Genomic DNA, 25,077 nt, shown 5'->3' on the forward strand with positions numbered 1-25,077 from the left:
TCATCGTCTCGTCAATAAAAGAATAATTAGGAGACGTTAATACAGTAATTCATGTAACGATTTTTAAAATAAAGAATTTTACCTTTCCTTGCGTTTTTTAAATGTAATATTAAATTATAGAATTTTCAATAATTGCTGAAACATTGCTATTTAATTAAAAAAATAAGAGAAAAATAAAACACATTCCCAATTAAGAATCAAAATAATATATTTCACAAAGATATTACAGTAGAAACTTACAGCTTCTCTTTTTATGTTTTACATATATTTTATATAAAGATCTTTAACGGTCTTAAATCATAGTCATTCGTACTTCTTCAATGGCATTAAGCGGCGATAGAATTGCCTTAATAAATAAGATTTACGAAGTTCCTTAATATGAAGTTCCTCAAGTTTATCTGCAATTTCCGAACGTAATTCTAATGGTAGGCTCTCCAAATTGGGACCCATTGAATTTGATGCTAATAATATGTCTCTGCGCAAAGGTATGGCTAATGTGTCCTTAAACCTGAAAAATTAATCTCGTAAGAAACCCATTACTTGATACTCAATTGAGTATGCAAAGAGAAAATTTATAGTATAAACTTATTAAAAGAGATATATACATGTATATAAGCTTAAAGAGAAAAAAGAAATTATATACATAGATGACACTAGTAAGGTTCCTATTACCTATGTAATGAAATAAGTAAATAAGTAAAGTATGTAGGTGTGTATGTTTGTACATAATGCAATAACAGGACAAATATATAGTAATAGCAAAAACAAATCCCAAGATGACTGGGTAATAACTTGTGACATTTCACGACTCGGAGTACAGAGATTCAAATAATAAGAATGCTTCGCACAATAAATAAAATCATATATCATTCGTACCTGTGTGATATCTCCTTGAGATTCATGTACCGAAGACACAAATTATTCGTATATAGATTCACATGCTTCAACGTCTGTACAACCATGCTGTAAACCCTTCTTTTTTCTACATTTGACACTATATTGAGTATCAATTTATCGCCGAAAGGTATCACGACTAATTTCGATCTAATGTAATCTACGTTACGCAACGTGAAATATATCTCGTATACGCCTGTTTCTTGCGACTTCCAATTCGCGGGTATATAAACTAATCTTGTATTTCTCTCCCTGTAAATAACACATGCAAATTAATAAGTAAATTAATATTAAAAAAACAATATTTATATTATATTCTACAAGTTGTATACAGTACCATTTCGGTGTGTCGGAAGCAGACAGAATACCAAATCCGGATTCCGCCAACAGAACGAGCAGCAGGGCAACAAGGTAATCGTGGTGTTTGGCACTCTCGCCCAATTGTTCCAACACCGCGTTCAACGATAACGCTATTGCGGTAAACGTACTGTCCTCCGCCAATATCGGCTCGGATATGTCGACTATCCTGTTCGAGGAACGCAATTTCTCCATCTCTCATAAAACGATGAATTGAATAAATCTGAAGGAGAGAAGCTTTCTCATCGATTTGGCTGAAATTTTACAGTATTGTGTATTTTGGTGCGTAAAACACGAATGTAAAAGTTAAAATCGTCGCTGTCAAGTAGGACAAATGTTATAAATTGCTAAAAAAAAACAACAGTTTTGGGGTTAGGAAATCTGCCGTATCGACAGCGTACATGAAAGCACGCGCAGTGGCGTAAAAGTGCGCGAAATTTGAAATGTGTAATCATTTAAAAATGATTCTTGTTAGTATACTTAGGCCCAGTTTCACAGTGGCCAGTTAGCTTAACTAGTAGTTAATTCTCACTCTCTGTCTCTTTCTAACCTCAAAGGTTAGAAAGAGACGGAGAGTGAGAATTAACTACTAGTTAAGCTAACTGGCCACTGTGAAACTGGGCCTTAATAAACAAAATTTTCAAGTATACTTGCGGGCTTCGCCCGCCACTCCGCTAAATTGTCATCTTTTAATAAGCAACATTGATTAATGTCACGATAGGTTGGATTGGGTTAGGTTATATCTTCAGCGGAGTGGGGAGTGGGGAGTTTTGTCTCCCACCCGGCCACATATATGTTTACAAATTTTTTTAATTTTTCCCGGGTAGGGGTACAACAATATACAAATATAAATATATGAAAAACAATGTACCTGAATTAAAAGCCAGTAGAAAGTCATATATATTTTAACAAACGTAAATTAAGCTTGAAATTGTATTCTATTCCTACTCTACTCGTTTTAATATCCTACAACGTCGGTCTGACAGATTTCCTAACCCCAAAAACTATCATTTCATTTGTCGTATGAATCGTACTAATTTTTCAAACACGTTGATTGGCTAGGTAGAGAATTTCTGGATACTCAATACGCTGCGCACTTATATATACTCACCTTTAAATCGGTATTCATATGGTCGGTTTTTAGCGTTCCTGGCACACAGAACGCGTTTTCTTACATCAGTGATTCCAATTGAGAGAAGCCTAGAATCGTTGGGTATATTCTTTCATTTTAATCCACATTTTTCAGACTTTCAATCCCTTTTCTTCGCCTTCCTTCCGTCTCGCCGTGAAAAACGCTGTTCCATCTCGAGTGCAGAGACCGCGACAATGGTGTAACTAAAGACGAACAGAGTGAACAGACTCGCCGTGTCCCAACAGGTATGCATTTACGGGCACATTAAAGGAGAGAGGAGAAAGTGGAGGAAAGAGGAGGATCGTCCGGAGCATCGCGCACTCGCGTCCTAATGCCGTCCGTGCGAGCACCGACGTGGCGGCGAACGATTATATGATGCTCCAGCACGCGCGCGAAGAACGAAACGTTATACGAGTTGCGACGGACAGCGTCTTGGTCCTAACCTAACTTCGCCCGTGTCTGTCTCCGAAGGAATCTCAGGTGGGTTTTTTTTTGCCCTTTCTCGGCGGCGCGTTTCGGGAACGCACGTCGAGGTGACAGCCCTCTGTTTTTAGAGGGTATACCGCCGTCTGTCGTCCCGAAATCTCCACAACACACCCTTCGGTTCCCTCGTCCTCGCATCTCTCTCTCTCTCTCTCTTTCTCTCTCTTGACGCTTGATCGCCCGACTTAAGGAAGTTACACGTGGAAACGTACGTGCGGCGCGATGCGTAAGCGTCGTGGAGTTAGGGTACCGTTAAGTATGATGACACTGGATCTTGAGTATCGTGACGTCGAACGATTAGTATCGAGCGGTAATCACCTTTCTCTTTTTATTTCGTATTAACGCGCTGAGGGCGAATCCTTAAAAGTTACACTCGCGAAGGATGTATTGTCAAAATGTTATAATATATTGTTAAGACGCTTGTTCGACATATCCGGACTTGTGAGAAGTTTATTATTTTGATTCGGTTTTCGACGGTTTTTTGACGATCCGTCGACTCCAGCCCCAACCAGTAGCCAACGCTATTTTCTTTTTTTCAGTACTGTATACGAAACATGATGTCCAACGGCGTTCAGAATCTGACTGAGCAGATAGAAGACAGCTCGATGGGGAATAATTTACATCACTCGTCCTCCCCTTCATCCTCGGCGGCACCGGCGGCACCGGCGGCACCGGCGTCAACGTCGGCCTCGGATTCTAATTTAATGAATTGGTCGTCGTACATCCTGGCAGTCCGACCGTGGTCGCTGAGCGCGTCGCTGATGCCAACGTTTCTCGGATCGATGCTCGCGTATCGATCAGGCGTCGGGAGTTTCAGTATGATATCGCTGCTCCTAACTGTATGCATAGTACTTTGCGTACACGGCGCTGGTAATGTAGTGAACACATACTTTGACTACGTGAAGGGCGTCGATAGCAGAAAAAGCGACGACAGAATACTGGTAGATGAGTTACTGTCCAAAGACAGTTTAGTGAGATTAGGGGAATCCCTGTACGCGCTAGGCTGCTTGGGATTTGTCCTCCTGGCGATCATCTCTCCCGCGAAGATGGAGCATCTGGCTCTTGTGTACTTCGGAGGTTTGTCCTCCTCCTTTCTCTACACAGGAGGCATAGGATTTAAATATATCGCACTGGGCGATGTACTTATCTTAGTCATATTCGGTCCAATCTCAGTTTTATTTGCGTTTATGGCGCAAACCGGTTACGTTGAATTAGGAACAATTTATTACGCGATACCGCTCGCCTTAAATACCGAGGCTATTTTGCACAGTAATAACACGAGGGACATGGAGAGCGACAAGAAGGCCGGGATCGTAACGCTAGCTATCTTGATAGGTCGTACCGCGTCTCACGTTTTATATGCTTTTTTACTGTTTACACCGTACATAATTCTTATAGTATTGGCGTTCAGATATTCCATCTGGTTTTTACTGCCAGTGGTCACTCTACCGACCGCCTTTAAAATAGAGAAGGAATTCCGCAATCCGCATAGAATTCAAAATGTGCCTAAACAGACAGCCAGATTAAATATGTTTCTAGGTATTTTGTATGTTGGCGCTTGTTGGCTCGTCGGTTCGCTTCCTTATCTGTAAATTATTCGCATCGTCCTGGATTACTCTTCCTGTTCAGTAACCTGGTGATACTTTTCTCAATGAGATCTTATCCAGATTTGCAATTAAAGGTACACCTTTTTAGACAAGCGAAGAAAACGTAAAAGAAAATTACTTCTCTTAATTTATTTTTATTTATTAACTACGTTCAATATAACTCTGCGTCATATCGTAACGTAACATAATGGAGATATGATTGTTTTTATTGGCTCCATTCACAGCAGAGAAACCTGTTTTGCAACATGTTTGTAAGATTCGTGAATTCGTACATGGTGTATACTCTTAGCTTCAGCCAAAATTAAAAGCATACACCGATCAGATTCACAAATTTTACAGCAGTTGCGAAGCAGTTTTCTCTGCTGAACGCAGCCATTATCTGCAAGGGTAATCCAAGATTGACATTCTTGATGAAGTTAGACTTCATCGATACATGTATCGGCAGCTTGTTGTTAACTGACAAATTTGATAATTGTATCAAAATCCCTGAGCCCTCAAAATTCATCACTCTCAAATTATATTTAGCACAAGTAAAAAAGAAGATATAACTCGTTTGTCAAAGATATTCATGTCACATTCGCCTCAAGTACAAACTTTATTCATATCATTTTCGAAGTGTTTGTCACAAAATTAGGTCCCCGTGACTTGATCTTGAATATTATTTCATACAGCGCACTGTATCATTACTTTTTATAATAAGATAAAAATATCATTCTCGCGGATGTCAGAACTTGAAGAAACGAAGGTATATAATAATAGCCCTTCGTTTGTTCTTTCTCATTTTCACTTAAAAGTCAACTAAATTTATCTTATAATTTATTTAAAATTATCTTTTATATATAAATTCCTCAAAATTAAACTTCTTGAAACAGACTTTTGTGTATTTATTTTAAGATATATTTCAAGAAATACTTTGCGAAATATTTGCGAATATCCATAGTCTGCGTATTCGGTTACACGAATGAGGTATACGCGCATGAATTTCGTTATGCAACTGTTCGCATGTTTGCACTATTTATGTTGTAACTTACGCGTATAATAGTTTTAACAGAGTGATATCTCATGAGCATCGCAATGTCGTATGTTACATTTTCGATGACATGTTATGTTCAACTTAATCGTTTTATTTTTACTCGACAAATTAAACCTTCTCCACTAATGATTCAGATATGCATCAATAACGTACATAATCTTTAGACATGTCAGATGTCAATAGAACAGATATCGTAATATCACTGTTTGTTTAAATGCTATAAGAAGCTACGGTTGTAATATTTATTTCCTAAATAGAGACTCGAATTAGGAATAAATCAAAAGCATAGCGGAAATACGTAGTATTTTAAAATACATGTATTTTCACCAAGTGAAAAATGCATAGTTTGCTTTTACCTGGATCTATCCGATAATCGATTAACAATGAAATATAAGAGGAACTGTAAATGTGTTCTGTGAGTAGCGCAAAAATGAACAATTTTAGTAATACAGGAGTTATCGTAACATTAATTTAAAACAGGTTTTCAGATTTTATATGATTATACATGTATAAAATTGTTATACAAAATTTTTTTACGAGAAAGCAAAATATGTCAATTTGTATTATATTCTGTACATAATGTCACGAAACCTTGTATTATAGCATTATTTGATCTCAGTTCATCGATAATAAATTTATTAACATCTTTCGTTATAAAATATCCTATATTAAATATCTCTCTTTGAAGGCGCATACATTTTCAACGTATATAATAAGAAAATTTATCATATCGAGAGGAGTGGGAAAAGAATGTGCAATACGATTCAAAGAAAGATATACGAATAGAGGAGAAGCAGAAAAAAAATTTGTGTGACTAATTCAATAAATAATTTTAATATATTTTCATGACACTGATTCTTCCAGAATATTCATTATTTTCTTCTGAAGAAGTTTCTTTTTCTTGTCTTCTCTATGAGAATTTAACTGTGTTGTGAATGTACAATATCAAGTGACAATACCTTTAAGATCGTGGAAAAGCGATGGTTTTGTTAAAAAATATATATTTTCCAAATCATACAATTCTATGAATTACATATTGTATATAATATACGAGACAATTAAGTTACGAAAAATAAATTAATGACTAGCTCTATTTTTATGGTCCTATAACATACAATTTAATAACATTTAAGATCGTAGCAGCGATTTAATAGTATTCCTTTCAATTATTTACAAATATATTTCAAATGTTATACACACTGAGATATATTTGACTGGAAAACAATTGTTTCAAGGTAAATCGTCGCATGTCAATATATAAATATAATGCATGTTGTATATAACGTATTGTATATAACGTGATAATATAAAATAATAATACAAAATATACTATAAGATAATACAAAAGATACTATTAAAATCATCATACGGTTAAAGGGGAAAAACTTATACGCCTTCCACTGTCAAGTCCATCTCGTCGAGCAAAGCGTTCTTCAGTCTGTCCTCCAATAACGCGTTCTCCAATTGTTGCGCCTGCAAGCGGTTTTCTACTTCCACGGACACGGAGTGCACCTCCATGACGCGAGCCTTGGTGCTCTCGCAAAACTCCGCTAGTAAACCGAACTCCTCGTCCAACGCGCTATCATCCAAATCGTTTCCCGATTTATCGAACTTCCTTCGTTTCCTCGCCGGCCCGTTTAACGTGACGTCATCATCCGAGTTTAATTCGTGTACCATAAATTCTGTCAGTACGTTGGATTTGAACCACCACGGTAAAGTCCGGAAATGCTTGATGTGATTTCTGTTATAAATGACCATTTGATCCTCGTCCAGAAGACGCACCTTCTCCTTGACCACGTGTAGCAGTATGTGTACGAAGCTGGTTACTTGCAAGCTGCCCGAGGTGAGGAACAGGTTGCTCAATATATCGCAAAATACGATATTACAGTTCGAGTCGGACAGCACCTCCCTGCAATAATTCATAATGTGCCGTCGTAGATCCTGTATGTCCGTTATTGGCCATGGTGCACTATAAAAACGAGAAAATAAGCGACGTGAATAACAAAGCGCTGAAAAATATACAGCTATGTGTTTTGTTACATACAGATATATTGATATAATTAACAATTACATCGACTTCCATCACTTACTTCCATGGTGGTAGCACAAAACCATTCATCGCGATCTCTAATTTTGCTCTGTATTCGTCTCGTTTCCACGACTCTGTGAAATATTCGTAACTGCATGGCACGATATCGCTGCTCTTAAGGAATTTCTTTAACTCAGGCGCGAAATTCGTGTATAACATGGATTCTGGATCTAAGATTATGTCTATCAAGTGATTTACAGCCTCATTGTGCAAATCGATTACGAAGTTGGGGTCCGTTAACGCATTTGACAATTGTTTATTGAACATAGAATCACCCAGTATCCTGTAAATTATAATAGTAGAATATATAATCGTTGGAATATATAATCAGGTAAGAATATACAAGTAGAGGGGAAGAATCTTACCTCAACCACAACTCTTCGGACAAACAAATGTCGTATACATTACACAGGTAATCCATTTCCAGCGGATTCGGTGGTGATTTGTTCATCGTCAACCATAAAACTGCGCTTTGCGTCAAATTTAAGATAATTTTCGCGGACAGATTCTCCTCATACATGATCGTGTATTCAGATACGTAGCCAGATTCCAGGAGGGATTCCAAGTCCGAGACGATACTGTCGTTCTGATTCTCCAGGTCCCCGTTACCCAGGACGATAAAGGCCAGGGGCACTGGCATCAGTTTATGCCGCGACAATACTGTCCTCGTTAAGCGTTTCGCGACAGACTTGTAGTTCTCCGAGGCGTCGGCGATGAACAGAAGCGCATCAGTGCCGACCAAGTGGCGCTCGCTGATCAGACCCTCGAAGTGCCTTACGCAAACGTGCAGAGTCTCATAGGGATTTGGCCGGTAGATCTTCACCATGGGGTTCATCGTAAAATCGTTGGGATACAAGTATTCGTTCATCACCTTCTTGTGATACCACAAGACCGGCTTGTTAGCCAAGTCCGGCCAGGAGATGACGAGTTTCCAGTACACGTTGGGCAGGGGATCGGTATCCAACGATCGTGCGTTCTCCTTGATACCGGCGTACGCGACGACCTCGATCGGCGCGAGAGTCTCCGCCGTGCCGGGCGCGACGTCCTCCGGTTCGCTTCGCCGTTTGCGCATATTCCGTATCACGACCTCCTGGCCCTTGGTGTACAGCATCCGCGCGGTTTCCTCCACGGAGTGCTTCTGCAGCCAAACCGGCGTGTCTTCCAACGCCGCTCTCTGCCGCTTCTTCCTCGACACGTACCGCCTCCAGATGTTTATGTATTTAACGATCACTTGGTTCTTAATTCGCAGCAACATCGCCTGTAACTTCCGTTCCTGCTCGATCTCCGCGGTCAACGTTGCGTCGCACATCTCGTGAGTCACTTCGCCGATCATGTCCGAGAGGATTCTCCTGCTCAGCGTGTCGTACATCTCCAGCCTGTCGATCTCCTGTCTCGCGATGGCCGAGCAGAGCTCGTGCGTGACCTCCGCGTGCAAGCTGTTGTAAATCTCTTCCGACTGCTCCTCGACCTGTTGCATTCTCCTCTCGTGCTCCAGCTTCTCCAGCTTAGCTCTCTCGGCCTCCGACATCGCTTCCTCCTGAGTATTTTGTTCCTTCTTATGGAAGACACCTCGCGCCTTCGTCGTCTTATCTGTGAACGATTGTTGGGCGAAAAAATGTTTGTTAACGAATATCATGGAGGAAGAAGGCGCGACGTTCCTCGTAAACATATTTCCCAGCTCCACGCCGGAGAAGATGCTCTTGTTTATGGCCATCGCGAATGGTGGGACCGGTTCTGCATTACGTGACGTTTCCGGTTTGGAGAACACGGAAAGATTTCCGGCAAATTGATTATCACCGAGAGTACTGTCGCTACCAAACATCACTGACTGTTGTTTCTCATCAGTTGCAGCAGCGTCTCCGCGTTGCTCGCTGGTCGCACCTCGGTTGTCGGACTGTTTCTCGGAAGTTACTTTTGCCGATGCGCCAGCTTGAGCCTTGCTCTCAAATACATTCGATTCCTTCGGCTTGTGCTCGACGAGTGTATCTGTTTTAGAGATGCCCGAGGTGACCGAGTCGGGAATTGACGCCCGTTTAAATGCGTCCGCCTCGTCGTTTGCCGGCTGCTTTCGAATCTGCGCAGAACGAAGGTCCCTGACGGCTCTCTGATCCCGGATCGATGTCAGCTTCGGTACCCTCCTCGTCTCCTTCTCCACGAATTCGTACGGATCGTGCCGTCCCGCGGAAGAGGCATCGGAATTTTGATCGGCGGCGTTGAGGGACTGCGACATCAGATAGCCGTGCGCGTCGAAACTATTGTGCGGCTTGTGATTCTTATAAGTCTTATCTGGCATTCTTTTACCGGCGATGCATTGTCCGATGGTAAAATTTAAGACGACTCTCTTGGACTCTATTAAATTGCAAGCCCTACCCTGCTGGATACTAGATGGCATGCTGAAGCTCTGACGATTTAAGAGAATATGCATTTCGTCATTCGACAGATTCAATCCCGCTTGCACGCAGAAATATACAGCTTCGTTTTCGTCCTCGAAACCAAGGATGTCTATAAACTCGTACAACGGGAAAGTAGTCGAGGTACTCCTGCAGTACGCCTTTATCATTATCGAAAGAGCTCGCAGTCTGACTTGGTTGAAGTACCTTAACAGGATGCAGGCGTTCAAGTAAGTCGTCTCTCGAACAAGCTTGAAAAATTTGTAATAGTTATTCGACTCCAACGAGAAATATACCTTGATCGCAAACTGGACCTCCGGCGAATTTTGCACGGTCTTCGGCAACTGCTGTAAGTCGTACAGAAAGTTACCGTTGTTCAAGTTCAGCAGGACAACGTACGCCCTGAATTCGGGCTCGTTTTCGCAAGTGATACCTTTCACCCTCAAGTCGTGATACATGTACTTCAAAGTCTGCAGACACTTGGTCAAGTTCTCCGAGTTGATCTTCTTGTCGAACACGGACGCGTCCTCCGCGCAGAGCCTCTCCGAGCATACTATGTGAAATCTGGCGCACTGCTCGATCAGCTCGACGCTCTCCTCGCAACATAGCTCCTGATGCGTAATGTCCTTCCTGATTCCTCTAGTCCTGTCCCAGAGGAAATGATACCATTCGGCTAGGTTCGTTCCTTCCTGCTCGCAGAGATCCACTAACTCGTGAAGCAGATAGCTCATGGTCATCTTCAAGGATCTCACCGGCCTCAGTTCATGGGGCATCGGCTCCTCCTGATCCGCGGAGGATCTCGAATATTGCTTCACGGCAGTCGCGTGATTTATCCTGTACTCGTTCCCCTCCAGCAGCTCGTACGGCGCGACCTGCCTCTGCGACTCGCGCATCAGACGTTCCTTCTCCGGGCACATATCGGGGCAAGTGCCGTTGGTCATCTTAGCCATCGCGAGCGAGGCTGGCTTGACCCGCTTCAGTCTCATGAGACGGTCTCTAGCCTCCAACACCTTGTACTTTTCTTCGGCTGTAAGAGCAGCTTGATGTATTATGTTCTGCAGCTCTTCCATGGTTGTGTTGGGCAAGACTTTAGATATCTGATTCTCGGTATCGTGCTTTTCGACTTTCGCAGCGGCTTTTTCCAACTTCGCCGCAGCTTTCTCATGCGGCAGCGCCGCTTTCCCTCCCGACGCTTTGGTCTTCAACGGAAGCAACGCGCCCACGTCGGGTAGCTCGTTCCCTTTGGCAGGATGCAAATTATACTCCACAGTCGCCATGGCTTCTAATTCCGATTTAATCTCGTCGTCGGACGCTTTAAGTAGATTCGCCACTATGTTTCGCTGCAAATCCTTCTTCTTGGTCGTCGTTTTTGCCGCTGACTCCAGCTTTGTCCATTCTACGTGAAACTTCTCACCCTTGTGCTCGCCACTGCCGTAATACGCGGAGCTCGCCTCTACCTTCGTCGTGTAAACCACCGTGATTACGTGCTTCTTCGGACGAATAGTTATCTTCACGATATTTCCATACTTCGTAAAGTATTCCTTCGCTGCCGCTTTAGTCAGAAGGGCTTTGGGCACGTCAGAGCACGTTATCGAGTTGTCCACGTTGACTTTGGTAACGCGCGACCTGGAATTCTTCTTCAGCTGTTCGAACGCCCCCGTGTCCTTGAGAGCATTAGCGAACACGTTGACCGTGGGCTTGTACGTGATCCTAGAGATTCTCGGTTTATATTGTTTGTCGGGTTTACTGGCCCACAGACTGGCGCGACTCTGATCGTGTCGGGACACTATCGTGGGCGCGGCGAAAGTAAAAACATTCTTCTTATTGAAATGAGTGTCGAAGACATGATCTGATCCTACGCCGAAACTGACAATCCTTGGAAGATCCGACACGGCACTCGGCTTGGAGAACACGAAGGAGTTCGAGGCTGTGCCCGCTCTCGAAACATCGACGTCCATTTCATCATCCATCTCGCCCGGAATTTCTGCGAATAATCACATAAATATCAACGTCAATATATGAATGACGGGAATACCGTGTATCGAAATAAAAGTAGATACGATTTAACATTTGCGGGTGTTATACTCTCGAACGGAATCTCGTCGAAATATTGTTAAATGCGTCTCAGACGGGATTAATTAAGGATCGTGAATCTACTAACCTGTGTCCGGGTTAACAGTCCCAACCAACCCTTTCGAGTAAAACAATTATTAACACCAGGCGCAAGATAACCTACGTTTCCGCGCGCATTCAAAACACTAACCTGTTTTACATGAAAGTCACGAAACGACTGAACGTTGTGAGTTGTGACGTCACCTGTGACGTCACATCGACGAGCTCGCGCCCTCGCGGCCAAAAAGTCCTCTTTTCGATGAATTTTGGAACGCGTTCGGTCAGGCGTGCGCCGTGCGATAAAGAAACCCGCGAGATTTAATTTGAATTTGCGACATGGTCGTAGTTCTTGTATATCTGATAAAATAAGTTTCAAATTTTATTAACTGTTTATGATTAGTCAGATTAGTTTCTGAATTATAGGCATTTGAAAGTCTCTTTTACAAGACCGTTTGTATCCTGAGGCCCTTTTAGCTGAATTTCTTGCACGGTTCACCTTTTCTCTTTTTCTTTTCACGTTGGAGAGAAAAACTGGTGTAGCATTTTCAAAAATACGCAGTCGTCTTTTCCTTTGACCAATCAGAAATTTGTCCAAAATACAAGAAGCAACATGTGGCTCCTCGCATAATGTGACAGGACAGTTTGTGTCAGTTTGTATTAGCCGTTGCACGTGTTTATTAGCTGGTCGTAACAGGTTCGAAAGAATATCTCTCGCGATCGTAAAACATTATAAAACAAATAAACTTATGCCAAATATATCAAATTTAATAGATTTTTATTAGATATTACCGTGGATATTACATATTGTATTTTGTTCGCGAAGAAGCCATGCCAGGGTGCTGTATTGAAAATTGTGAGAATCGTAATTGGTATTATGCTGTGTCGAAAAACATTCAATTTCATAGGTTTCCAAGAGAAATAGCTGTTCGTCAGCAATGGCTTAATGCCTGCCAAAGGAAAGAAAGTGATATAAAAGTTGATGAAGGTAAGTTAACATTAAGAAAATGATGGTAAGTTAGTGTTTTAACTTCCAATTCAACCCAATGTCATTGTTACTTACATATGTGTTTACATACATCGCAATCATGCATGATTTAACATTATATTTATAGCAAGAATATGCAGTATCCATTTTGAGAAAAATTGTAAGATTGTCAAAGAAATTGTAAGATTAAAAGAGGGATCTATTCCAACAAAATTCTTAAATCTAAAAAAGAAACGAAAACGTCCAATGTTGCAGAACAAGAAAGATAACAAAAAAATTAAAGTACCGTAAGTATTTTCTAGATTGTTATGTATATAGCTGTATATATTATACTGTGTCTGAATTTAAGTGTCAGGTCACTCGTGTACAGGTAAATTAGGTCAAACTGAACGAAAGTTCTCTATTATTTTGCAAAGAACCATGTAAAATATATATACAAATGTATACACACACACACACACACACACACACACACACAAATGAAACTAATACTTTACAATATTCTTTCAGAGAAAAGTCATCTATTGTACCTACATACACAAAATTTGTACAATATGCACAACAAAAACAGCGTTTATCGCAAGAAGAAACTGTAACAAGAATGGAAACAGATGTTGCACAAAATATGGAAGAAGCTGGAAAGAATATGGAAAGTGATATTTTACAAGATACGAAAAAGAAAGTTACAAAAAATATAGATACAGTAGCTATACAAAATATGGAAGAGCAAAGTGAAGCGATAAAACAACAGGTGTATGTAGCTAAATGTTTCTTTAAAATTATTATTCAATAGATTCCAATCACAATCATATTTTGTTAGTATTATATTGTTATGAAAAATATTTTACAGAAAGCAAGGGATTAACGATAATACAAATTATGTTGATGTCAAAACGTTATCAAAGCAATTAAGAAAGACAGAGAAACTGAACCAAAAACTTTTAAACAAAAATAAAAATCTTAAAGAAAGGAATCGAGATTTAAGTACACAAGTTGCACAGTTGCAAGCAGAAATTAAGAACATGACGAAAAATAAACATAAAGAAGCGAAAACAATAGTCATCGATGCTCTACATAAGGTATTTACACCTAACCAGATTACAATGTTAATGTCGCCGACAAAGAATCGTATAAAATAGTCATTTGAAGATATTAAGTCATCTCGTTACGATCATTAAGTTTAGAAGCATATAGCTATTTAAGAAATGTAAAAAAAAATCGTGCAACAACACTGCAGAACTGGGTTAAAAAGGAAAAACCATTTATAAGTTAAGCAATAAGGAAAATATGTGTAAAATGTTTTGGAAGAATATGTTCCTTTATTTAAAATTGTTTTAATATAATATCACTCCTATACCATTTTTTGTATTGTAAATTACACGTTTCTACAACTTAGAACCGTATTCATAGTCCAATCTTATATTTCAGACTACAGAAAGGCTCTCATCTGAAGACATTGCAAGGGCTGTTTCATCACTATAACATCTTGTAACTTAAAGACGATTTTAAATATGACGGAACTATAATGCTGCACTTAAGGTCATGGCGCTACATTCTGGACAAAAATTTGACTAGCTGTTTTATTCGGTGTTCTTCGGCTGCCAAAGAAAATAAACATTACTATATTATATTATTGTGTTGCAACTGTAAGCTAGACAATATACCGCTCGTATAGAGATCAGCATAAATAACAATATTTTTATATTAATATCATGCATTTTTTATGTGTTACTAATGTTACTGTGTACAGTTAATAAATATATCAAAATTAAAATGCAATTAATCTAAATTTAGTTTAAAACTACTTTTTATTTTTGTAGGAATGCAAAAATACAGTTTAAAGTGATCAATCAGTATCATTCAATTTATAATAATTTACATTGATTACATTGTCTATCTTGAAATTGACACAAATCTGAAATAAAATACGAAAGCGAATCGTCCCCTCGCCGCAGAGCCGCCGGCGGCGGCGGCGGCGGAGACGGAGGCGGAGAAAGCGGAGTAGGAATGCGCTGTGCGATAAAGAAACCCGCGAGATTTAATTTGAATTTGCGACATGGTCGTAGTTCTTGTATCTCTGATAAAATAAGTTTCAAATTTCATTAACTTTTTATGATTTGTCAGATTAGTTTCTAAATTATAGGCATTTGAAAGTCTCCTTTACAAGACTGTTTGTATCCTAAAGCCTTTTTAGCTGAATTTCTTGCACGGTTCACCTTTTCTCTTTTTCTTTTCACGTTGGAGAGAAGAACTGGTGTAGCATTTTCAAAAATACGCAGTCGTCTTTTCCTTTGACCAATCAGAAATTTGTCCAAGATACAAGAAGCAACATGTGGCTCCTCGCATAATGTGACAGGACAGTTTGTGTTAGCCGTTGCACGTGTTTCTTAGCTGGTCGTAACAGGTTCGAAAAAATATCTCTCGCGATCGTAAAACATTATAAAACGAATAAACTTATGCTAAATATATCAAATTTATTAGATTTTTATTAGATATTACCGTGGATATTACATATTGTATTTTGTTCGTGAAGAAGCCATGCCAACGTGCTGTATTAACAATTGCCGGAATCGTACGTACTGGAATTTTAATGAGTCGAAAAACATTCAATTTCATAGGTTTCCAAGAGAAATAGCTGTTCGTCAGCAATGGCTTAATGCCTGCCAAAGGAAAGAAAGTGATATAAAAATTGATGCGGGTAAGTTAACACTAAGAAAATGATGATAAGTTATAGTGTTTTAACTTCCAACTCAACCCAATATCGTTGTTACTTACATATGTGTTTACATACATCGCAATCATGTTTATAATAGCAAGAATATGCAGTATCCATTTTGAGGAAAATTGTTTCGAAGAAATTAAAATTTTAAGATTAAAAGAGGGATCTATTCCAACAGAATTCTTAAATCTAGAAAAGAAACAAAAACGTCGAATGTCGCAGAGCAAGGAAGATAACAAAAAAATTAAAGTACCGTAAGTATTTTCTAGATTGTTATATGTATATAGCTGTATATATTATACTGTGTCTAAATTTAAGTGTCAGGTCACTCGTGTACATGTAAATTAGGTCAAATTGAACGAATCTCTATTATTTTGCAAAGAACCATGTAAAATATATATACAAATGTACAAATAAAACTAATACTTTACAATATTCTTTCAGAAAAAAGTCATCTATTGTACCTTACACAGAATTTGTACAATATGCACTACAAAAACAGCGTTTATCGCAAGAAGAAACTGTAACAAGAATGGAAACAGATGTTGCACAAAATATGGAAGAACCTGTAAAGAATATGGAAAGTGATATTTTACAAGATACGAAAGAGAAAGTTACAAAAAATATAGATAAAGTAGCTACACAAAATATGGAAGAGCAAAGTAAATCGATAAAACAACAGGTGTATGTAGCTAAATGTTTCTTTACAATTATTATTTAATAGATTCCAATCACAATCATATTTAAGTTGTTAGTATACATTGTTATGAAAAGTATTTTACAGAAAGCAAGGAATTGACGATAATTTAATGCAATTAAAAATGTCAGAGCAACGGAACCTAAAACTTTTAGACAAAAATCAAAATCTTGAAAAAAGGATTCGACATTTAAGTACACAAGTTAACCAGTTGCAAGCAGAAATTAAAAACATGACGAAAAATATAGATAAAGTAGCTACACAAAATATAGAAGAGCAAAGTAAAGCGATAAAACAACAGATGTATGTAACTAAATGTTTCTTTAAAATTATTATTCAATAGATTCCAATCACAATCATATTTAAGTTGTTAGTATATATTGTTATGAAAAGTATTTTACAGAAAGAAAGGGATTAACGATAATACAAATTATGTTGATGTCAAAACGTTATCAATGCAATTAAGAAAGTTAAAGGAATTGAACCGAAAACTTTCAAACAAAAATCGAGATTTAAGTACACAAGTTAAGCAGTTGCAAGCAGAAATTAAAAACATGACGAAAAATAAATATAAAGAAGCGAGAACAATAGCCATCGACGTAAGATATTTACACTTAACCAGATTACAATGTTAATGTCGCGGACAAAGAGTCATGTGAAATGGTCATTTGAAGATATTATGTCAGCCATTTCGTTAAGATTATTAAGTTTAGAAACTTATAGGTATTTAAGAAATGTAAAAAAAATTCCATTACCGTGTGCAACAGCACTGCAGAACTGGGTTAAAAAGGAAAAACCATTTATAAGTTAAGCAATAAGGAAAATATGTGTAAAATAAAATGTTTTGGAAGAACATGTTCCTTTATTTAAAATTGTTTTAATATAATATCATTCATATACTATTTTTTGTATTGTAAATTACACGTTTCTACAACTTAGAACCGTATTCATAGTCCAATCTTATATTTCAGACTACAGAAAGGCTCTCATCTGAAGACATTGCAAGGGCTGTTTCATCACTATAACATCTTGTAACTTAAAGACGATTTTAAATATGACGGAACTAATGCTGCACTTAAGGTCATGGCGCTACATTCTGGACAAAAATTTGACTAGCTGTTTTATTCGGTGTTCTTCGGCCGCCAAAGAAAATAAACATTACTTATGCATATTATTGTGTTGCAACTGTAAGCTAGACAATATACCGCTCGTATAGAGATCAGCATAAATAACAATATTTTTATATTAATATCATGCATTTTTTATGTGTTACTAATGTTACTGTGTACAGTTAATAAATATATCAAAATTAAAATGCAATTAATCTAAATTTAGTTTAAAACTACTTTTTATTTTTGTAGGAATGCAAAAATACAGTTTAAAGTGATCAATCAATATCATTCAATTTATAATAATTTACATTGATTACATTGTCTATCTTGAAATTGACACAAATCTGAAATAAAATACGAAAGCGAATCGTCCCCTCGCCGCAAATTCGAGCCGCCGCACAGTGTGATATTTCGACAATCTAGGGGGACTTAATTCCTATTCCGAAAATAATGCGTCTTTTTAAACAATATATTGAGGAAAAATCTTTATAATGACATTTAACCCTCAAACACGGCATTGCTTAGGCTACTCATTAGCATGGCACATGAGTTAGCGAAGTTAGCGTAATCCAGAGTTTTCTTGTGTTAGTATCTAATGCACCAATTTTTCTTTTTCTTTTATTTTAGTAGTAATTTTTGCAAAACTCTTGCAAAATATAAGCAAATGTAGCATCAAATCTTGCTGTTGATTGTCTATGTTCAGCCCAAATATCGAAAATGGTCTAGCGCAAAACTGTGAAAATTCATTCTATAATTGAGGAGAAATGTAAAAATTGCAAACGATCGCAATAAATTTTCTAATTTCTAGATACCTTATATATAAGTCATATTTTAATATAAATTTAATAAAAGTCCTATATAATACCGTATAACAAACTTAAAAATTAAAGGAATTTAAAATTGAAAGAATTTTTATGTTATATGGTATTATATGGGACATTTATTAAATTTATATTAAAATAAGACTTATAAGGTATCTAGAAATTTGAAAATTTATTGCGATCGTTTGCGATTTTTATATTTCTTCTCAATTATAGAATGAGTTCACATTTTGCGCCAGACCATTTTCGACATTTGGGTTGAACATCCGGATGATGCATCATTCGGAAACGAAACGTTACCAAACTCTTGCAGAATATAAGCAAATAAAATATAGCATCAAATATTAAATTGCTTATGTTCAGCCCAAATGTCGAAAATGGTCTGGCGCAAATTGTGAAAACTCATTCCATAATTGAGGAGAAATATAAAAATTGCAAACGATCGCAATAAATTTTCAAATTTCTAGATACCTTATAAGTCCTATTTTAATATAAATAAAAGTCCCATCTAATACCATATAACATAAAAATTCTTTCACTTTTAAATTCCTTTAATTTTTAAATATGTTATACGGTATTATATAGAAATTTTATTAAATTTATATTAAAATAGGACTTATATAAGGTATCTAGAAATTTAAAAATTTATTGCGATCGTTTGCGATTTTTACATTTTTCCTCAATTATAGAATGAATTTTCACAGTTTTGCGCTAGACCATTTTCGATATTTGGGCTGAACATAGACAATCAACAGCAAGATTTGATGCTACATTTGCTTATATTTTGCAAGAGTTTTGCAAAAATTACTACTGAAATAAAAGAAAAAGAAAAATTGGTGCATTAGATACTAACACAAGAAAACTCTGGATTACGCTAACTTCGCTAACTCATGTGCCATGCTAATGAGTAGCCTTAGGAAATGCCGTGTTTGAGGGTTAAATGTCATTATAAAGATTTTTCCTCAATATATTGTTTAAAAAGACGCATTATTTTCGGAATAGGATTTAAGTCCCCCTAGATTGTCGAAATATCACACTGTGCGCCGGCGGCGGCGGCGGCGGAGAAAGCGGAGTATAGGAATGCGCTATGCGATAAAGAAACCCGCGAGATTTAATTTGAATTTGCGACATGGTCGTAGTTCTTGTATCTCTGATAAAATAAGTTTCAAATTTCATTAACTGTTTATGATTTGTCAGATTAGTTTCTAAATTATAGGCATTTGAAAGTCTCTTTTACAAGACTGTTCGTATCCTGAGGCCTTTTTAGCTGAATTCTTGCACGGTTCACCTTTTCTCTTTTTCTTTTCACGTTGGAGAGAAGAACTGGTGTAGCATTTTCAAAAATACGCAGTCGTCTTTTCCTTTGACCAATCAGAAATTTGTCCAAGATACAAGAAGCAACATGTGGCTCCTCGCATAATGTGACAGGACAGTTTGTGTCAGTTTGTATTAGCCGTTGCACGTGTTTCTTAGCTGGTCGTAACAGGTTCGAAAAAATATCTCTCGCGATCGTAAAACATTATAAAACGAATAAACTTATGCTAAATATATCAAATTTATTAGATTTTTATTAGATATTACCGTGGATATTACATATTGTATTTTGTTCGCAAAGAAGCCATGCCATCAACGTGCTGTATTAAAAATTGCCGGAATCGTACGTACTGGAATTTTAATGAGTCGAAAAACATTCAATTTCATAGGTTTCCAAGAGAAATAGCTGTTCGTCAGCAATGGCTTAATGCCTGCCAAAGGAAAGAAAGTGATATAAAAATTGATGCGGGTAAGTTAACACTAAGAAAATGATGGTAAGTTATAGTGTTTTAACTTCCAACTCAACCCAATGTCGTTGTTACTTACATATGTGTTTACATACATCGCAATCATGTTTATAATAGCAAGAATATGCAGTATCCATTTTGAGGAAAATTGTTTCGAAGAAATTAAAATTTTAAGATTAAAAGAGGGATCTATTCCAACAGAATTCTTAAATCTAGAAAAGAAACGAAAACGTCGAATGTCGCAGAGCAAGGAAGATAACAAAAAAATTAAAGTAACGTAAGTATTTTCTAGATTGTTATATGTATATAGCTGTATATATTATACTGTGTCTAAATTTAAGTGTCAGGTCACTCGTGTACATGTAAATTAGGTCAAATTGAACGAAAGTTCTCTATTATTTTGCAAAGAACCATGTAAAATATATATACAAATGTACAAATAAAACTAATACTTTACAATATTCTTTCAGAAAAAAGTCATCTATTGTACCTTACACAGAATTTGTACAATATGCACTACAAAAACAGCGTTTATCGCAAGAAGAAACTGTAACAAGAATGGAAACAGATGTTGCACAAAATATGGAAGAACCTGTAAAGAATATGGAAAGTGATATTTTACAAGATACGAAAGAGAAAGTTACAAAAAATATAGATAAAGTAGCTACACAAAATATGGAAGAGCAAAGTAAATCGATAAAACAACAGGTGTATGTAGCTAAATGTTTCTTTACAATTATTATTTAATAGATTCCAATCACAATCATATTTAAGTTGTTAGTATACATTGTTATGAAAAGTATTTTACAGAAAGCAAGGAATTGACGATAATTTAATGCAATTAAAAATGTCAGAGCAACGGAACCTAAAACTTTTAGACAAAAATCAAAATCTTGAAAAAAGGATTCGAGACTTAAGTACACAAGTTAACCAGTTGCAAGCAGAAATTAAAAACATGACGAAAAATATAGATAAAGTAGCTACACGAAATATAGAAGAGCAAAGTAAAGCGATAAAACAACAGATGTATGTAACTAAATGTTTCTTTAAAATTATTATTCAATAGATTCCAATCACAATCATATTTAAGTTGTTAGTATATATTGTTATGAAAAGTATTTTACAGAAAGAAAGGGATTAACGATAATACAAATTATGTTGATGTCAAAACGTTATCAATGCAATTAAGAAAGTTAAAGGAATTGAACCGAAAACTTTCAAACAAAAATCGAGATTTAAGTACACAAGTTAAGCAGTTGCAAGCAGAAATTAAAAACATGACGAAAAATAAATATAAAGACGCGAGAACAATAGCCATCGACGTAAGATATTTACACTTAACCAGATTACAATGTTAATGTCGCGGACAAAGAGTCATGTGAAATGGTCATTTGAAGATATTATGTCAGCCATTTCGTTAGGATTATTAAGTTTAGAAACTTATAGGTATTTAAGAAATGTAAAAAAAATTCCATTACCGTGTGCAACAACACTGCAGAACTGGGTTAAAAAGGAAAAACCATTTATAAGTTAAGCAATAAGGAAAATATGTGTAAAATGTTTTTGAAGAATATGTTCCTTTATTTAAAATTGTTTTAATATAATATCACTCCTATACTATTTTTTGTATTGTAAATTACACGTTTCTACAACTTAGAACCGTATTCATAGTCCAATCTTATATTTCAGACTACAGAAAGGCTCTCATCTGAAGACATTGCAAGGGCTGTTTCATCACTATAACATCTTGTAACTTAAAGACGATTTTAAATATGACGGAACTAATGCTGCACTTAAGGTCATGGCGCTACATTCTGGACAAAAATTTGACTAGCTGTATTATTCGGTGTTCTTCGGCCGCCAAAGAAAATAAACATTACTTATATATATTGTGTGTTGCAACTGTAAGCTAGACAATATACTGGTCGTATAGAGATCAGCATAAATAACAATTTCTATATTAATAACATGCATTTTTTATGTGTCACTAATGTTACTTATGTACAGTTAATAAATATATCAATATTAAAATGCAATTAATCTAAATTTAGTTTAAAACTACTTTTTATTTTTGTAGGAATAATGCAAAAATACAGTTTAAAGTGATCAATCAATATCATTCAATTTATAATAATTTACATTGATTACATTGTCTATCTTGAAATTGACACAAATCTGAAATAAAATACGAAAGTGAATCGTCCCCTCGCCGCAGAGCCGCCGGCGGCGGCGGTGGCGGAGGCGGAGAAAGCGGAATAGAAATGCGCTGTGCGATAAAGAAACACGCGAGATTTAATTTGAATTTGCGACATGGTCATAGTTCTTGTATCTCTGATAAAATAAGTCTCAAATTTCGTTAACTTTTATGATTAGTCAGATTAGTTTCTGAATTATAGGCATTTGAAAGTCTCTTTTACAAGACCGTTCGTACCCTGAGGCCTTTTTAGCTGAATTTCTTGCACGGTCCGCCTTTTATCTTTTTCTTTTCACGTTGGAGAGAAAAACTGTTGTAGCATTTTCAAAAATATGCAGTCGTCTTTTCCTTTGACCAATCAGAAATTTGTCCAAGATACAAGAAGCAACATGTGGCTCCTCACATAATGTGACAGGACAGTTTGTGTCAGTTTGTATTAGCCGTTGCACGTGTTTATTAGCTTGTCGTAACAGGTTCGAAAGAATATCTCTCGCGATCGTAAAACATTATAAAACAAATAAACTTATGCCAAATATATCAAGTTTATTAGATTTTTATTAGATATTACATATTGCATTTTGTTCGCGAAGAAAAGCCATGCCATCGTGCTGTATTAAAAATTGCAAGAGTTGTACTACGGCGGGTTATACTGCGTCGAAAGGCACTAAATTTTTTACGTTTCCAAGAGAAATAGCTATTCGTCAGCAATGGCTTAATGCCTGCCAAATTAAAGAAAGTGATAGAAATGTTGATGTGGGTAAGTTAAAATTCAGAAAATGATGCATCATTAGTGTTTTAACTTCCAACTCAACCCAATGTCATTGTTACTTACATGTGTTTACATCTCGGTTTACATACATCACAATCATGATGTAATATATTTATAGCAAGAATATGCAGTATCCATTTTAAGGAAAATTGTTTCGAGCTTGTGAAGACAAAACCAAAATTAAAAAATCAACCAGTCAAAGAAATTTTAAGATTAACAAAGGGATCTATTCCAACAAAATTCTTAAATCTAGAAAAGAAACCAGTACGTCGAACGTCGCAGAGCAAGAAAGATAACAACAAAATTAAAGTACCGTAAGTATTTTCTAGATTGTTATGCATATAGCTGTATATATTATACTGTGTCTGAATTTAAGTTACAGATCACTCGTGTACAGGTAAATTAGGTCAAATTGAAGAAAAGTTCTCTATTATTTTGCAAAAAACCATGTAAAATATATATACAAATGTACAAATAAAACTAATACTTTACAATATTCTTTCAGAAAAAAGTCATCTATTGTACCTACATGCACAGAATTTGTACACTATGCACAACAAAAACAGCGTTTATCGCAAGAAGAAACTGTAACAAAAATGGAAACAGATGTTGCACAAAATATGGAAGAAGATGTAAAGAACATGGAAAGAGATACATTACAAGATACGAAAGAGAAAGTTACAAAAAATATAGATAAAGTAGCTACACAAAATATGGAAAAGCAAAGTAAAGCGATAAAACAGCAGGTGTATGTAGCTAAATGTTTCTTTAAAATTATTATTTAATAGATTCCAATCACAATCATATTTATGTTGTTAGTATATATTATTATAAAAAGTATTTTACAGAAAGCAAGGGATTGACCGGATTGACGATAATTTAATGCAATTAAGAATTTCACAGCAACTGAACCTAAAACTTTTAGACGAAAATCAAAATCTTGTAGAAAGGAATCGAAAACTTTTAGACAAAAATAAAAATCTTGAAGAAAGGATTCAAGATTTAAGTACACAAGTTTCACAGTTGCAAGCAGAAATTAAAAACTTGACGATGAAAAATAAACATAAAGAAGCGAAAACAATAGCCATCGCTGCTCTACGTAAGGTATTTACACCTAACCAGATTACAATATTAATGTCGCCAACAAAGAATCGTGTAAAATAGTCATTTGAAGATATTATGTCATTTTGTTACGATCATTAAGTTTAGAAGCTTATAGCTATTTAAGAAATGTAAAAAAAAATCGTTTATCAACACTGCAAAACTGAGTTAAAAAGGAAAAATCATTTAGAAGTTAAGAATAAAGAAAATATGTGTAAAATAAAATAGTCATGTTTTGGAAGAATATGTTCCTTTATTTAAAATTGTTTTAATATAATATAACTCCTATACTTTTTTTTGTATTGTAAATTACACGTCTCTACAACTTAGAACTGTATTCATAGTCCAATCTTATATTTCAGATTTCTTGTATACCAAATCTCTCATCTGAAGAAATTGCAAGGGCTGTTTCATTACTATAACATTTTGTAACTTAAAGACGATTTTAAATATGACGGAACTAATGCTGCACTTATGGTCATGGCGCTACATTCTGGACAAAAATTTGATTAGCTGTTTTATTCGGTGTTCTTCGGCCGCCAAAGAAAATAAACAATGCATATTGTGCGTTGCAACTGTGAGCTAGACAATATACTGCTCGTATAGAGATCAGCATAAATAACAATTTCTATATTAATAACATGCATTTTTTTATGTGTCGCTAATGTTACTATGTACAGTTAATAAATATATCAAAATTAAAATGCAATTAATCTAAATTTAGTTTAAAACTACTTTTTATTTTCATAGGAATAATGCAAAAATACAGTTTAAAGTGATCAATCAATATCATTCACGTTA

General features: G+C 36.3%; 7 protein-coding genes across 10 annotated transcripts; 5 read left to right on the plus strand and 2 right to left on the minus strand.

The window, feature by feature from the left end:
• Positions 1-190: 190 nt before the first annotated feature.
• On the minus strand, positions 191-2,509 carry LOC139778084 (uncharacterized). 3 transcript variants are annotated; one of them, XM_071715849.1, is made up of 4 exons: positions 2,363-2,509; positions 1,232-1,474; positions 877-1,146; positions 191-508 (listed from the first exon to the last, which is right to left on the minus strand). In XM_071715849.1, the coding sequence occupies exons 2-4, from the start codon at positions 1,444-1,446 to the stop codon at positions 304-306; spliced, it is 690 nt and encodes a 229-aa protein (XP_071571950.1). In that variant the 5' UTR covers positions 1,447-1,474; positions 2,363-2,509; the 3' UTR covers positions 191-303. The 3 variants fall into 3 exon arrangements, with proteins under 3 accessions (XP_071571950.1, XP_071571949.1, XP_071571948.1); XM_071715848.1 differs by having other exon boundaries at positions 1,232-1,505; positions 2,363-2,504; XM_071715847.1 differs by lacking the exon at positions 2,363-2,509 and adding an exon at positions 1,875-1,937 and having other exon boundaries at positions 1,232-1,730.
• A 112-nt stretch (positions 2,510-2,621) lies between these two features.
• Heix (UbiA prenyltransferase domain-containing heix) lies at positions 2,622-6,346 on the plus strand. 2 transcript variants are annotated; one of them, XM_071715840.1, is made up of 2 exons: positions 2,622-2,863; positions 3,406-6,346. In XM_071715840.1, exon 2 carries the CDS (start codon positions 3,421-3,423, stop codon positions 4,456-4,458), a length of 1,038 nt encoding a protein of 345 aa, XP_071571941.1. In that variant the 5' UTR covers positions 2,622-2,863; positions 3,406-3,420; the 3' UTR covers positions 4,459-6,346. The 2 variants fall into 2 exon arrangements, with proteins under 2 accessions (XP_071571941.1, XP_071571942.1); XM_071715841.1 differs by lacking the exon at positions 2,622-2,863 and adding an exon at positions 2,942-3,176.
• A 144-nt stretch (positions 6,347-6,490) lies between these two features.
• Xmas (RRM_XMAS2 and SAC3_GANP domain-containing protein xmas) lies at positions 6,491-12,276 on the minus strand. The gene is made up of 4 exons (XM_071715836.1): positions 12,147-12,276; positions 7,961-11,969; positions 7,597-7,878; positions 6,491-7,475 (listed from the first exon to the last, which is right to left on the minus strand). The coding sequence occupies exons 2-4, from the start codon at positions 11,953-11,955 to the stop codon at positions 6,893-6,895; spliced, it is 4,860 nt and encodes a 1,619-aa protein (XP_071571937.1). The 5' UTR covers positions 11,956-11,969; positions 12,147-12,276; the 3' UTR covers positions 6,491-6,892.
• Positions 12,277-12,532: 256 nt separating this feature from the next.
• LOC139778083 (uncharacterized) lies at positions 12,533-14,861 on the plus strand. The gene is made up of 6 exons (XM_071715846.1): positions 12,533-12,791; positions 12,869-13,082; positions 13,210-13,369; positions 13,593-13,835; positions 13,933-14,161; positions 14,511-14,861. The coding sequence occupies exons 2-6, from the start codon at positions 12,926-12,928 to the stop codon at positions 14,562-14,564; spliced, it is 843 nt and encodes a 280-aa protein (XP_071571947.1). The 5' UTR covers positions 12,533-12,791; positions 12,869-12,925; the 3' UTR covers positions 14,565-14,861.
• Positions 14,862-14,987: 126 nt separating this feature from the next.
• LOC139778078 (uncharacterized) lies at positions 14,988-17,886 on the plus strand. The gene is made up of 7 exons (XM_071715842.1): positions 14,988-15,486; positions 15,564-15,780; positions 15,896-16,055; positions 16,246-16,485; positions 16,586-16,801; positions 16,902-17,097; positions 17,470-17,886. The coding sequence occupies exons 2-7, from the start codon at positions 15,621-15,623 to the stop codon at positions 17,521-17,523; spliced, it is 1,026 nt and encodes a 341-aa protein (XP_071571943.1). The 5' UTR covers positions 14,988-15,486; positions 15,564-15,620; the 3' UTR covers positions 17,524-17,886.
• Positions 17,887-19,789: 1,903 nt separating this feature from the next.
• LOC139778103 (uncharacterized) lies at positions 19,790-22,744 on the plus strand. The gene is made up of 7 exons (XM_071715894.1): positions 19,790-19,917; positions 19,995-20,214; positions 20,330-20,489; positions 20,683-20,922; positions 21,023-21,238; positions 21,339-21,534; positions 21,902-22,744. The coding sequence occupies exons 2-7, from the start codon at positions 20,052-20,054 to the stop codon at positions 21,953-21,955; spliced, it is 1,029 nt and encodes a 342-aa protein (XP_071571995.1). The 5' UTR covers positions 19,790-19,917; positions 19,995-20,051; the 3' UTR covers positions 21,956-22,744.
• Positions 22,745-22,749: 5 nt separating this feature from the next.
• LOC139778105 (uncharacterized) lies at positions 22,750-24,985 on the plus strand. Its single transcript, XM_071715895.1, has 5 exons — positions 22,750-23,163; positions 23,294-23,489; positions 23,681-23,923; positions 24,024-24,279; positions 24,639-24,985. Exons 1-5 carry the CDS (start codon positions 23,004-23,006, stop codon positions 24,696-24,698), a joined length of 915 nt encoding a protein of 304 aa, XP_071571996.1. The 5' UTR covers positions 22,750-23,003; the 3' UTR covers positions 24,699-24,985.
• The last annotated feature ends 92 nt before the right edge of the window (positions 24,986-25,077 follow it).

Source organism: Temnothorax nylanderi, unplaced genomic scaffold, assembly GCF_030848795.1.
Source record: "Temnothorax nylanderi isolate EJ_2023f unplaced genomic scaffold, tnyl_v1.0 TNYL_tig0172_pilon, whole genome shotgun sequence".
Taxonomy (NCBI): Eukaryota; Metazoa; Arthropoda; class Insecta; order Hymenoptera; family Formicidae; genus Temnothorax; species Temnothorax nylanderi.

Coding starts and splice junctions, on each gene's coding strand:
- LOC139778084 (XM_071715849.1), bottom strand. CDS start 1,446: ATGGAGAAATTGCGTTCCTCGAACAGGATAGTCGACATATCCGAGCCG. Junction 1,147..1,231: donor GCTTCCGACACACCGAAATG/GTACTGTATACA, acceptor TGTTATTTACAG/GGAGAGAAATACAAGATTAG. Junction 509..876: donor CTCAAGGAGATATCACACAG/GTACGAATGATA, acceptor TTAATTTTTCAG/GTTTAAGGACACATTAGCCA.
- Heix (XM_071715840.1), top strand. CDS start 3,421: ATGATGTCCAACGGCGTTCAGAATCTGACTGAGCAGATAGAAGACAGC.
- Xmas (XM_071715836.1), bottom strand. CDS start 11,955: ATGGATGATGAAATGGACGTCGATGTTTCGAGAGCGGGCACAGCCTCG. Junction 7,879..7,960: donor TCCGAAGAGTTGTGGTTGAG/GTAAGATTCTTC, acceptor TATAATTTACAG/GATACTGGGTGATTCTATGT. Junction 7,476..7,596: donor TTTGTGCTACCACCATGGAA/GTAAGTGATGGA, acceptor TCGTTTTTATAG/TGCACCATGGCCAATAACGG.
- LOC139778083 (XM_071715846.1), top strand. CDS start 12,926: ATGCCAGGGTGCTGTATTGAAAATTGTGAGAATCGTAATTGGTATTAT. Junction 13,083..13,209: donor TGATATAAAAGTTGATGAAG/GTAAGTTAACAT, acceptor TTATATTTATAG/CAAGAATATGCAGTATCCAT. Junction 13,370..13,592: donor AACAAAAAAATTAAAGTACC/GTAAGTATTTTC, acceptor ATATTCTTTCAG/AGAAAAGTCATCTATTGTAC.
- LOC139778078 (XM_071715842.1), top strand. CDS start 15,621: ATGCCAACGTGCTGTATTAACAATTGCCGGAATCGTACGTACTGGAAT. Junction 16,056..16,245: donor AACAAAAAAATTAAAGTACC/GTAAGTATTTTC, acceptor ATATTCTTTCAG/AAAAAAGTCATCTATTGTAC. Junction 16,486..16,585: donor AAATCGATAAAACAACAGGT/GTATGTAGCTAA, acceptor AGTATTTTACAG/AAAGCAAGGAATTGACGATA.
- LOC139778103 (XM_071715894.1), top strand. CDS start 20,052: ATGCCATCAACGTGCTGTATTAAAAATTGCCGGAATCGTACGTACTGG. Junction 20,490..20,682: donor AACAAAAAAATTAAAGTAAC/GTAAGTATTTTC, acceptor ATATTCTTTCAG/AAAAAAGTCATCTATTGTAC. Junction 21,535..21,901: donor CGAGAACAATAGCCATCGAC/GTAAGATATTTA, acceptor CTTATATTTCAG/ACTACAGAAAGGCTCTCATC.
- LOC139778105 (XM_071715895.1), top strand. CDS start 23,004: ATGCCATCGTGCTGTATTAAAAATTGCAAGAGTTGTACTACGGCGGGT. Junction 23,164..23,293: donor TGATAGAAATGTTGATGTGG/GTAAGTTAAAAT, acceptor ATATATTTATAG/CAAGAATATGCAGTATCCAT. Junction 23,924..24,023: donor AAAGCGATAAAACAGCAGGT/GTATGTAGCTAA, acceptor AGTATTTTACAG/AAAGCAAGGGATTGACCGGA.